The 12,959-nt window shown below is 31.8% G+C and overlaps 2 protein-coding genes across 2 annotated transcripts in view; one reads left to right on the forward strand and one right to left on the reverse strand.

Moving 5' to 3' along the window:
* Positions 1–3,187, forward strand: part of LOC124424427 — a 180,876-nt gene extending 177,689 nt beyond the window's left edge. Inside the window, exon 9 of the mRNA XM_046963462.1 lies at positions 1–3,187. This exon is cut by the window's left edge and continues 2,034 nt beyond it. The gene's annotated coding sequence lies outside the window, so the exon portion shown is untranslated.
* Positions 2,228–9,356, reverse strand: LOC124424430 (glutamine-rich protein 2-like). Its single transcript, XM_046963466.1, has 14 exons — positions 9,157–9,356; positions 7,404–7,517; positions 7,183–7,318; positions 6,875–7,035; positions 6,626–6,787; positions 6,197–6,422; positions 5,476–6,020; positions 5,281–5,385; positions 4,916–5,181; positions 4,506–4,754; positions 4,115–4,349; positions 3,918–3,984; positions 3,728–3,780; positions 2,228–3,638 (listed from the first exon to the last, which is right to left on the reverse strand). The coding sequence occupies exons 1-14, from the start codon at positions 9,214–9,216 to the stop codon at positions 3,552–3,554; spliced, it is 2,466 nt and encodes an 821-aa protein (XP_046819422.1). The 5' UTR covers positions 9,217–9,356; the 3' UTR covers positions 2,228–3,551.
* Between the last annotated feature and the right edge of the window lie 3,603 nt (positions 9,357–12,959).

Consider the following 12,959-nt stretch of genomic DNA (forward strand, 5'->3'; position numbering starts at 1 on the left):
GTAATAATAATAATTTAGTCAGAATTTAGTTAACCGTCACCGTTGATAAGTGATTAGACTTAGATCGCTGATTGAGTGTGTCGGTGTGATGTGAACAAAAAAGGAAAAAAAGAAAAAGAAAAAAGAAAAAAAAGCGTAAACTCTTTCACGTGAAATCGAATGAATCGAAGAATACGAGGTGATAGAAGGAAGATGAATATATGTATTTTTTTTCTCTTCTTTTTTTATTATTATTATTATTATCATCATCATCATCATTATTATTATTATTATTATTATTATAATTATTATTATTATTATTAAAAGATCAGCGGTCAGTAGTCAGTCCGAATCATCGATGACTCGTATCAGCCGAGTCATCCGTCCGACAATTTGTAATTTTTCGAAAGAATTTTTACGAACGTGATGAGATGAAAGATAGAAGTGACATAAAAAACGAAAGAAATTGATAGAAAGATAGATAGGGTGAGGGAGAGAGAGAGAGAGAGAGGAGAGGGGCAACCGATACATATTTTTTCATGTGATATTAATTTGTTACAGAGGAGAGAATAGCCTAGTTTCACCTGTGATCTGTTATATTTAATTCCATTTTAATCCTTATATTTGTTGCTCGCTAAATATATTGTGCAATATTCTCGTATGAAGAAAAAACAAGGGGGGGGGGGAAAAAGAAAAAAAGAAAAAAAAAGAAAAAAAAAAAATATGAAAGAAAATGAGAAAATGGGAAAACCGAAAGATTTATGGTAATCCATTATTATTATCATTATTATTATTATTATTATTATTATTATTATTATTATTATATTAACTATGATGAATTGTGGTGAGGGGGGAAAAGAAGAGGGAGAGGAAGGAACGAAAGAAGATAGAAGAAGAAGAAGAAGAAGAAGAAGAAGAAGAGAGAAGAAGAGGAATAACTAGCAGCTTATTCGTAATCAGAAAATGCAACGACGCGTATCGATTGCGTGCTGAAGATTATATAAGATATATTCGTATCGTCCGTGTGTGAGCGTTACAATAATTTTTTCGAAGCGATTCGATTCACGACGGTTGTGAGTGCGAATTTTTGTTAGTCACCGAACTCTGAGTGATGTTTAAAAAAAAAAAAAAAGAAAAAAAAAGAAAAAAGAAAAAAAAACCATGATAAAAAAACATTCATTGATAAAAAAAAAAAATATATATATATATATATATATATATATTGATTAGGAAACTTAGGAGATAATTAATTAATAACAATCGATTGGTAGCGAGTGCTGCTGCGAAATAATAATAATAATAAAAAAGAAAAAAAAAAAAAAAGAAGAAAAAGAAAAAACCGACCAAATCGCATTATTAAGGCTTGCTTTTTATTAACTATTATAATTCGTCCAAAAGTCACATGCGTCTTACATGCGTAAGTATGTACGAACGTATTATACGTAAATACGTACGTACGTCACGTCTACGCGTCAAACTATTTTCTCCTTTAAGCTTTCTAACATTATCTAATCTAAACTAACACACTTGATCTAATTTTCGCGAGTACGAGGATAAAGTAATAATACATTAAAAAAGAAAAAAAAAGAAAAAAAGAAAAAAAAAAAAAAAGAAAAAAGAAAAGAAAAAAGAAAAATGCAAAGAAGAGAGAGAAAGAAAAATGAAAAAGAAAAAGGAAAGATAAACGATAAAGGATAAAGGATATAGAGATAATGGATTAGAGATAGTATAGATCGTATTTGGCACTCCCTACCATTCCACGTTCGAGATTAGGTTTTCAGTGTAATACGACACGTTGTACTTTAAGCTGCCAGTATTATTAACTGTAATCGATAATGCATATCCATGTTAATGTTTAAGACATTATTATTGTACCCCTTCCCTCCTATCCCTGCCCAAAACCCAACCTTTAACCCCCTACCATTCTCCATATGAGCGATTATATTGAAACTATAATCTATATACATATATAAATATATTATACATACATGCATACGTGCATACATACATACATACATACATACATACATAGATACATATATACATACATACATACATACATACATACATACATACATACATATATATATATATATATATATATATATATATATATATATATATATATTTCATTATTACATTGATTGACAAAAAAAAAGGAAACATCATCTCGTATCGTTAACGCCAGTGGTCTTACGTCTGATATATTCTGTATACCATTGATTTATCGTAAGATCTTAACAGGGAGTGGGTTAAAAAAAAACAAAAGAAAAAAAAAACAAAAAAAAAAAAGAAAAAAAACGAAGAAAGGAATCTCATAGTTTAATCCTAGATTTAGAAGATGCGTAGTATATAAAAGAAAACAAAACAAAAAAAAAAAAAGTAATGAAAAAAGGAAACGTCATTTAACAGAAAACAAAAGAAACGGGAATGTAGTCGTAACAACAACAACAATAACAATAACAACAGTAACAACAACAACTACAATAACAACATTAACAAAATAACAAACAAACAATTAACAAGTAACGTATGTGGTAGCATTAAAAACTTTGTAGATACTTCCTGTACCTTGAAATTTATATGACGTAGCGTTTAGATCTGGCGTACATAAATAATATATATACATATATATATATATATATATATATATATATATATATATATATATATACATAGATATATATATTATATATATATTAATACGAAAAAAAAAAAATAATGTTAGCGAGTAGTCCCTGATAATGGGGGTTTACGATATGAAAGGGAAGGTCGATTTGCGATTGATGAATATAAACAAAAGAACAAAGAAAAAAAAATAGAGAGAGAGAGAGAGAGATGGAAAATTGTGCGTTAATGATCGTTTGCCCCCATAAAACTGCTGTGTACACACCCATTTTGTGTAAGAGAATTTTTGAAACGTGTGTGATGTGCAATAATAAATGAGAGAAAGCGCGAAAAAAAAAAATAGAAAAAAAGAAATGAAGAAAGAGAGAGAGAGAGAGAGAGAGAGAGAGAGATGTAATATGCATAATAGTACGATTGCGTTTTCTGAAATGCGATCCTGTATTTGTTTTTGTTTATTTTTTTTTTTTTTTAATTGTTTTAGCAGCAGACCACCGATGTTCCGAAATCGACTTCGCTAGCTAGTCTTGTGTACTCTGGAATTCCTCCTTAATAATAAAACATTTAATAAGTCCTTCGGTAATCTTTGATCATTTTGTAGTGTTTTCAAATACAATTTGAAGAAAACATGAGTTTTTGTTTAGATTTTAATTATATAATGTTTTATTGAGTAATCAATTAATATCTGTCGGTAATATTATATTTTATTATCCCTGATCTTATGCAACACACGTTACACGGTTGTATTAAGAGATAAAAGTTATCGACACTTAGCAAGCTACATTATCGACGAAGTCCAAGGTGTTGCCATTATCCAGGTGCAAACAATTGTAATTATTTCATATTTTTGTTTTATTTATTTTCTTTGTTTTTTCTTCTTTTTCATATGATAAATGAGTACGTATTTTTTTTAAATGTTTGCAAAATGTTTTACCTCGTTGGAAATGTTATGCCTCGGTAGTAGATTGCACTTCAAGAGCAACTTTATTGATCGGATTTGATTCCGACACGTTTTGTTCATGTTCCGTAGAAATCTACGGAAGAAAAACATTTACACGTTAATTATTAATTAATTAATTTCTTTAATTTTGAAAAGATTTGTTTCATTAGAAATTCTACTTACACCTGGACAGACATCTTTCTTTCTCGTTGATATTCTTCCAGAATTACCTTTTTCTTATATAAACAAAATTAAATGAAACGGAAGAAAAAAAGAAAAAAAAAGAAAGAAAAAAAGAGAAAAAGAAGAAAGGTGTTATAAAAACAATTTTCATATATGAAAGAAGAAAAATTAATTATTATTACAGACTTACTGGCACTTGATGTACTTCGTGCAGTTTGCCAAGGCTGAGACATATTTCCAGTACATCTTGAAGTTTCCTGATTTACATCGAAATAAGTTTTATTTATTTTGATTAAGAAGAAAAATTAGAATTTCTATTTTTTTTTTTTTTTTTTTTCATTAATTATTATCAATTTTTTTGTTTTGTTTCTTTTCTCATAATTTCACCTGAGACGTAATAACTTCGTTAGCAGGACAAGGAACTATACCGCCGCAGACATCATATTTCGGTGGCAATGGTCGACTTCGATACATCTTACCGTCGGTTCCTTTTATCATACCATCTGTTAATTGTATACTCTCTGGTCCCCATTGCGTAAGAAAATGTCCCATTCGCATAACCCTTTGTTGGGGAGTTGTAATCGTATGACTTCCACCGCAATAACGATTGCAAAGATGATCTCTGACGATGATTGACAAATGAGATTATTATCTTTATAAATTAAAGAAAACAAAAAAAAAAGTAAGGAAGAAAGAAAGAAAGAGCAATAATATTAATTTAAAATCACTAAGGGTAGAATAAAAAAAAAAAAAGAAAGAGAAAAAAATAAGGAAATACCTGGGAGATTTCGCAAATGATTCTTCCTTAGATATTTTCATTTTTCTAGTCTCCTCCAATACGGCTGCCTCGAATTGAATCATGTTCCTACTATGAGGCAATCTTCTTTGCTGCTTTCTAACTTGATCCAATTCATAAGTTAGATAAGGTTTCATACTCATCGTGCAAGGCATAGGAGGTGCCTCAAATTTGCCAGTTTCTTCCGTTCTCATAACTACTTCTTTATCACATGATATACATTGGACGTCTCTGATTAAATGGATAATAATTAATTCATAAAAGTAAAATAGATCTTAAGCCATTAAAAAAAAAAAAGAAAAAAAAAATAATAGTAATAATAATAAAAATGAAAGATAAAGGAAAAAGTAAAAAAGAAAAAAAAAAAATAATGAAAGTTTGTAATATATCACCTGAGTAGTTTTTTCGTACCAGCAGCTTCGGCCTCACGTCTCATCTCAGCCATACGTTTCATTTTCTCTTGAAGCGACTTTAATCGACTATTGACAAAATCTCTCAATGGTGTTATCTCAATCTTATCTACTTTTCCTTCGATCTCTTTCTGTACTTCATCCAATGCTTGATGCCATATCGATTCCTGTTTACCTAATTTACTTATAGCTTCCTCTAATCCACGTGTTAAATCATCGCAGGCAGCATCAAATTGATCGTGAGAAACCTAATTGAAAATATTTTGTTAATTATTTATAAACATATATATATATATATATATATATATATTTAATTTTTATATGCAATTAATATAAAAATCTTTAACCTTTCTGTTGACTGTATAAGCGTCAGCTTTATCAGCCAATGCATCTTCGAGATCTTCCTTATCAGCTTTAATCGTTTTTAACAATTCTATTTGTTCTAACATCGCCTAAAATTTTATACATATACTAATATAAAGATTATTTATTTTAACAAATATCTATTTAATTTTTTTTTTTTTAATTTAATACGTCCTTACGTTTAGATTCATTTCACGATCCTCCGTATCACCCATAAGACGATCAGCTGTCTCATTTAATTTTCTCATATCCTCTTGAATATCTTGAATCTTTGATACCAATTCGTTTAGATCACTATCACCGGTTTCGCTTGGTATCGCAACGTTTTTCAATTTTTCTATAAGTTCATCGTGATCCTTCTCCAATTTTTTAAGACGACCCTCCATATTGATGAATGTATTGTCAATTTTCGTTTGGAAATCTTGAAGGTACTCCAAACATATATGAATTGTTTGTTTATCTAACTCGTCAGGTGACTGCTCATCGGCCGGTGCCAATGTTGGTGCCGATTCGTCATCGATCTTTGCTGTCGTATCAATTGTTCTTTCTTTCGTTTCTAATTTATGAAGACGATCTTCTAATTTCGTCAAAGCAACGTCAATCGTAGTTTTCACGGCCTGAATACTTTGGAAACACTTTTCAATCTTTTGATCTCTTAATTCGTCTAATCGCTTAGAATCGTTTTGTTTGTCATCTATCGTCGGCGCCTTTTTTGTTTCGAATTCTGCGGAATATATGATTGATTAAAAAAAAAAGAAAAATTAAGGAAAAAGAAAAATTACTTAAGTAAAATATCGCGTATGATTAGATTGATCGATTTTGAACGATAAAATTTTAGAATAGAATTAATTGAAATGAGTTTGGAATTTTAGAAGAAAAATTCTTCGATGTGTTTCAAACCTGAAACTTCATTTTCTGGATTTGGAGCATCGATCTCGGTTGTCTCTTCATCGCCAGAAGTATGTTGATTTGGTTCATTAATAGTTGCCGTATTAGCATTGTCAATGTTTACGTTATTGTTATCGCTATCGGTTTTTTCTTTATTATCGCGCGATGCCTTTAATTGATCGCCAACAATTTCAAGATCCGTTCCACTTTTAATTACGTCTTGAACCATCGATGCGAGCTAGCAAAAAAAAAAAAAAGAGAGAAGCAGAAACAAAAAGAAAAATAAACAAGAAAGAAAACAAGAAAATACTTTTAATTCCGATTAATGGATCATCATGCATGCCGATGAAAAAAAAAAAAAAATAATTGGAAGATGGAAGAATCAAAAGAGAAGAAAAAAAAAAAAAAGAAAGAAAGAAAGGAAAAAAATTATTTCAATACCTTATCGATTCCTTGCTCAGCTGCATCGAGTCTTTTGTTTATGTTAATAATATTCCACATGTCTACTAAAGGATCTGTGATATTGCCTTTCAATCGTTCAACCAATTCAGGATTAGTAGACAATTCTTCTAATGCTTCAAATCGTTGCTCAAGATGTTCTACCTAAGATGATAATAATAAATAATCAATATCATTTGTATATATATATATATATTTTTTTTTTATAATTAATTTTTTTATAATATTTACACTTTGTTCGAGCTTTTTGAAAGCCAATGCAGTCGGAGTGGAGCCATCGATAATTGGCTCGACGAAAATAACATTTTGACATTCTCCTTCGGATCCAGAAGTTATTTGTTGCTTAATACCTTTCGTTTTTTTAACAGCAGTACCGTTTGCCGCCTGAACAGGTACCTTCCCATTTTTTTTAAGGTTTCGAGGTGTAACCGGGGCACTGGCTGATGCTTGACCGGCAGATTTATGATCTAAACGTTATATCGTCGGATGAATATATCGAGTGATATTTTTTTTCTCTTTCGAATACATCGATTTACCATCTTCCGAAAAAACGTCTACGTTTATCGTCACTTGATCTGTACTATGAATACGTTGTTTCACTTTATCGGTACCGTCGGTGATGCTGTACTCGTGAAGATGCAACGATGGACCAGCTTTAGCCGAAGCTACCATTGTCTGTAATTAATTGCAACGTATGAAATAATAAAATCATTAATTGGATTGTTTCGATTTTAATGAGAAAAAAAAAAAAGTATCTGACTTTTATTCGTTTGGCATCTTCTCCTCTATATTCGACTTTGGTTGTTCTCAGATTAATTTGATGCAATAGAACGTGAAGAAAATTGTGAAGAATGTTCAAGTTAATCGCACCGACCTATCAGAGAAAAGCCAGTGATGAATGAACGAACGTATTATTTGATTTTGTAGAGAGAAAAAAAAAGAAAAAGAGAACAAATATTTAAATAAGATTATTATTATTATTATTAAGATAAGCTAACTTCCGGTGTTCCCAGAGCAAGATCCAACATCTGAGGTAAGGAAACGTGAAGACTTGCTACTTCAATGTTCGCCGCATGTTGTACCTGAGCCTTTGCAGTTTTTGCAGCCATGTCTTTTATATATGTACGAAAGATTTTTCTATAATTAAAATCAATTCATAATCGTTCCTTTTCTGAATTAATACTTATATCAAGTCGAATAACCTAATTAACTTAATCAAACAACATTCGTGACATTTTTCTGAGAAAAGAAGATCGTCATTTATTTCGTCTTGAATTTGTATACTTGTAAGATTCTTCTGTTACTTTTACAAATGTTTATTAATTATATCATATTTATTACAATTTTTTGTTTCTATACGATGAATATAATTTTCGGATTATATTGTAGTAAAATGGTATTATTTTGCGCCTACATATATATATATATATATATATATATATATATATATATATACATATAAATTGATTATATAGAAAATATGTATATATATTTTTTAATTATTATATTTTAATTTTTTAATAAAAATGCATCTCCTTATGCAGCAATCTCTGTGTAATGAGACCTGTAACATCGATATTACTTTCAACGACGCGTTAATAAGATATAATTAACTTGAAAGTACTGTCGAGCTAAATGGCTGCGTTAACATAATTTTTGAATTAAATATATTGAACTCAATTTAAACGATTTCGCATTTTCTATTATACTTCTATCGTACTTTACCGTACGTCGGTAAGATAGAAAACTATGAAATAACCCTACTATTTATTTTTTCTCAGTAATATCGACATTTGATATTCTTTCGTACTGTCGATAACTAATCGACTTTTACGAGTTCCGTTGTGAGTTGTAGGAACAACCATATAGCTGGAGCCACGTACACGTTTCTACAGCGCCGCAAAGAAATTTTATTCTTAATCAATTTAATGCATTCTTATTTATTCACATTATTATTTATTTTTATGGTACTTCATTATTTATGCTTTTAGTCGAAAGAAGAGAGTCGACAATCGTCGTCCGAATTTAGAAACAAAAATAACAAAACATCAAGAGCGCGCATTACGAAAAGAGTGACTTTATATTTTATAACTGCTAAATAATTAAAAAATAGTTAGAAACTGATGCTCTTTTCATGGAGCCAAGTAGATCGATTTAAAAAAAAAAAAAAAAAAAAGATAAAAAAGAAAAAAGAGAAAATTAAATTAGCCATCGTCCAACATCAAATATCAATTAAAAATTCCTCTTCGTTAATTAATAAACTAGTTGATGCTCGTTGAAAATTTCTTTGATAACTCGATTACAATTTTATCCCCTTATTCCTTGTTAGTTACTTTTATTTTACACATCTTCAATTTTAATTTTTACGGTAAAAGTAAAATAAAGTAAAAGGAATTGAAAGGAAACGAAACGAAATGAAACGAAAGGAGGAAAAAAAAAATTGAATCTCGAATACAATAGAATTACAATTCTGGTCTGGAGACATTGTGCATCGGTAGTATACATTTACCAACCCTTGTCATTCCCTCCGAAGAAGCATCATCAGCAGTAACAGCGCTGGTACTCGCTTTCATTCTCTAGCGTACGCGCAGAGACACAGGGAGGACTAGTAATTGCGTGGAAACGGTTAGAGGAGAAATGGGGGAAACGAGTCGCGGGACTTCGGTACGTGCTTACCTCTTCCACGAAAGGATGTGTAACCGGGACGAGATGGTGGATCTCGTAGTAAGAGGAAGGAAGAAGAGGAATAGGAGGATTGCGAGGAAGAGAAGGAATAAGGGGTGTGGAGGAGGAGGAGGAGGAGGATAGTATAGGTAGTAGGGTGTGGGTAAGTACGGTTTGAGAAGCAGAGGTAAGCCGGCGTTTATATTTAATTAAGGAGGATACAGGCCCGTGAGACGAAGTTCAGAAAGAGATGGAGAGAGAGAGAAGTTTTAGGTCGAAATGAGTCGCGAAAGGACTCAACAAAGATGAGAACGAGAGAAAGAGAGACAGATAGATAGATAGATAGATAGATAGATAGAGAATTTCTCTGTGTTTCTTGTCTAATTATCTACCCTTCCAAAAGTGCCACGTTCACTTTCTACTGTCTAACAGTTGGTAGTCCTTTCTTTCTTCTTCCTATTGTTTCAGGAAATCTTCTATCCCTTTTTCTTTTGTCTCTTACTACTCCTTCTTTTTGTCCCTTATCACGAAGATATCCTCGAGAAAGAAAAGAGAGAAACATTTCACGGTCTTTTACCTTCCGATTTGTCCCGTGTCCATTTTCTTACTCTCCTTCCATCTTTTCTTCTTTCCTTTTTCCTTTTTTTCTCTCGTTGTTTTCCTTCCTTCCTTCCTTCCTTTTCTTCGTAGAAGGATACTGTAACCGTCCCAGGCAGCAAGTCCTAGGAAACTTTTTAATTGGGTTGCCGTTTTACGCTCGAATCGACAATGATCGGCCATTTTAATATCCTTCGTTTTAACCCGAAAACCACGAACGTACTTAGGATCCTGTATATTTTCTTGTTTTCTCTCGTTAGTTTTTCGTCTATCATTTACTTTTTTGTGGCCTTTCTTTTTCGTTTGTTCTTTTTTATTATTATTATTTTTCTTTTTTTTCTTTTTTTTCTTTTTTTTCTTTTTTTTCTTTTTTTTAATGTTTCCCTTCGCATTAAAAAGCTTCTCTCTCGAATTATTTAAAGGAAGGGAAGAACGATCGGGGGGGTTGGGGGGAAGCTTCGTTCGTTTTATATCGCTCGTGCAATATATATATATATATATATATATATATATATATATATATATATAAAAGAAAAAAAAAACACACACATACACACACAATAAGAATAATTTATTTACAAAGACATGAAATACAGAATGCGTCGTAAATCCTCTAAATAATCGAAATCGAAAAGAGACGGGTCTCGATCGCCGTCGAAGATTGCCTTTAACGAGTTTCCTTTGAAACGCGGTTTATCGAAGGATTGCCTTTCGCTTTTCTATCCGAATATACCCCGTTGGTGGGTTTTCCCTGAACGAAACTGGAGAAAGAAAGATAGAACGTTAGATTGACTGAGAGAAAGAGAGAGAGAGAGAGAGAGAGAGAGAAATTTTGAAAGGGAAGATCTTAATTAAAGACGATCCGTGTTCGAAAAATCGGAGCTCTTTCGTCAGGAGGATGGTTTAAGGGATGAAAAGAGTTAACGAAAGAATGAAATAGACGGACTGACTGACTGACGGATGGATAGAGACAAAGAGAGAAAGAGAGAAAGAGAGAGAGAGAGAGAGAGAGAGAGAGAGATACGAAAAGAGAGAAAAGAGACGCCATTGTTGGCACCGACACCGCGATAAACCTCCATTATGTTTGCTCGAATCCTTCGATTTATTATCGGTTTCCGTCTCTACCAGTCGACTACAACCACGACGATGACGACGACGACGACGACGACTAGGACGAGGAGGAGGCCCGACGACGACGTGCTCTTTTGGAAAGGGAAAACGACTTCTGCTCCGTCGACGAATTCCATTATAATATCGAGGTCGAGCGGGCTGCGTCGACGTCGCCGTCGGCCGTCTTTGTGTCGCCGAAGAGGATCTTCTCTTTCTTTCTTTCTTTCTTTCTTCCTTTCTCTCTTTCTCTCTTTATTTTTTTCATCCCCTCGCTCTTCTTCTTCTTCTTCGCCACTCTCTCTCTCTCTCTCTCTCTCTCTCTCTCTCTCTCTCTCTTTCTCTCTCTCTCATTCTCCATCTATCTATCCATCCATCCATCCATCCGTCCATCCATCCTTCCATTTTCCCATCCACCCTCAACTCTGTTTGTCCGGAGAGTGAGTATCTCTTTCTATTCTTTCTTTCCCTTTCTTTCTTTCCCTTTTCCCTTTTCCCTTTTCCCTTTCTTTCGTTATTCCTCTCGAGCGTTTATATTGAATTCCAAGCGGAGTCATGCTAATGCCCAAACGTCCGAGAAAATCTTTTCGATTTTCCTTGAATGAGAAAATTACTTTTTCGCATCTTTTTCATGTTTCTTTTCTTTCCTTTTTTTTTTGTTTTTCTTTTCTTTTTTTTTTTGCATTGGTTTATCCATTAGAATAATATTTTTCAATGTACTACTCGTAGATAATCTTTTGGCGATACATCGGAATGAGATATTTGTATTCCCTTTTGGGAAAAAAATAATTTATTATATATTTTTCGTTTCTTTTTTTTCTCTGTTTTGTTTTCTCTTTCTTTTTTTCTGACATCGTTACAACGTAACACGCATCGGGATAGATGTAACGTAATTAGTCTATCCTATGTCGGACAACGTGACAGAGTACGTGTCAAGAGCTCGCGAATTTTTTCTTCGTTCGATCGTATAATCAACGTAAAAGTACTCGAATATATTAATGATTAATAATTAATTAACACGTTGTACGAAAACGTTTCTTATTCTCGTATATCGTAAATCATACTTTCATTACTTTTTTATGATGTTTATGATGTTACGATTTCTATCTTTTGTTTCTCTTACGATTTGTTTTTTTTCATTCTCTTGTTAATGCATTTGTATTATGTCGAATTTTTTATTTGCAATCGATTAAATTATCGTCGCATTTAGGATTGATTATAAATTAAACGGACCAATTGAATATCTTCTTCGTTAGGAACAATGATAAAGAAAAGAAAAGATGTGCGTTAAGAAAAGTTTCGTGATTTGCGAACGAAATGTTACATGCACGATTTCCTTGTTGAATCGAAATATTTCGATGATATTTTATTTTTCATTACATAATACCCTGTATTATCTTTAATCAATTAAATATTTTGATCGATTGTCTCACATAAAAAAATATTATTAAACATTTATATATACATATATATGTATGTTAATATTTTTTTTTTTCTACTATTCTTAACAAATGAGATATTCAATTGATCCTTAATTAATGATCAATAGGTATGGATATAAGTATGTACGCAGGTATGTATATTTCGTTTCTTGAAATGATTATTTTTTTCCTTTTTCTTAAAAACGATCATTTTCACAGTGAATATAATTTTTTCAGACTTTGAAAGTACATCGAATACACATAGAATCAGTTAGGCCAATTCTTTTTCTTTCGTGGACTTATAAACAAGAAGGAAACGACATAAGAATAAAGTCTCGAATTGAGAAAGAATGGAAATGGATAAAGAAAGAAGGGAGGCTTTTAAACGCACGAGATTCACGACGGTATGGAGATTCTCTCTCTTCCTCTCTCTCTCTCTTTTTCTCTTTCGTCTGATGTAAGATCGACGCTCGGAGCTTGTACGAAATAAAAGAAAAGGAAGGAAAAGAAAAAGTGGAAAGCTAAAA

This window comes from Vespa crabro, chromosome 5 (genome assembly GCF_910589235.1).
Source record: "Vespa crabro chromosome 5, iyVesCrab1.2, whole genome shotgun sequence".
NCBI classification, from domain to species: domain Eukaryota; kingdom Metazoa; phylum Arthropoda; class Insecta; order Hymenoptera; family Vespidae; genus Vespa; species Vespa crabro.

Coding starts and splice junctions, on each gene's coding strand:
- LOC124424430 (XM_046963466.1), bottom strand. CDS start 9,216: ATGAAAGCGAGTACCAGCGCTGTTACTGCTGATGATGCTTCTTCGGAG. Junction 6,423..6,625: donor CTGAGCAAGGAATCGATAAG/GTATTGAAATAA, acceptor TTTTTTTGCTAG/CTCGCATCGATGGTTCAAGA. Junction 3,639..3,727: donor AGAAAGATGTCTGTCCAGGT/GTAAGTAGAATT, acceptor TTTCTTCCGTAG/ATTTCTACGGAACATGAACA.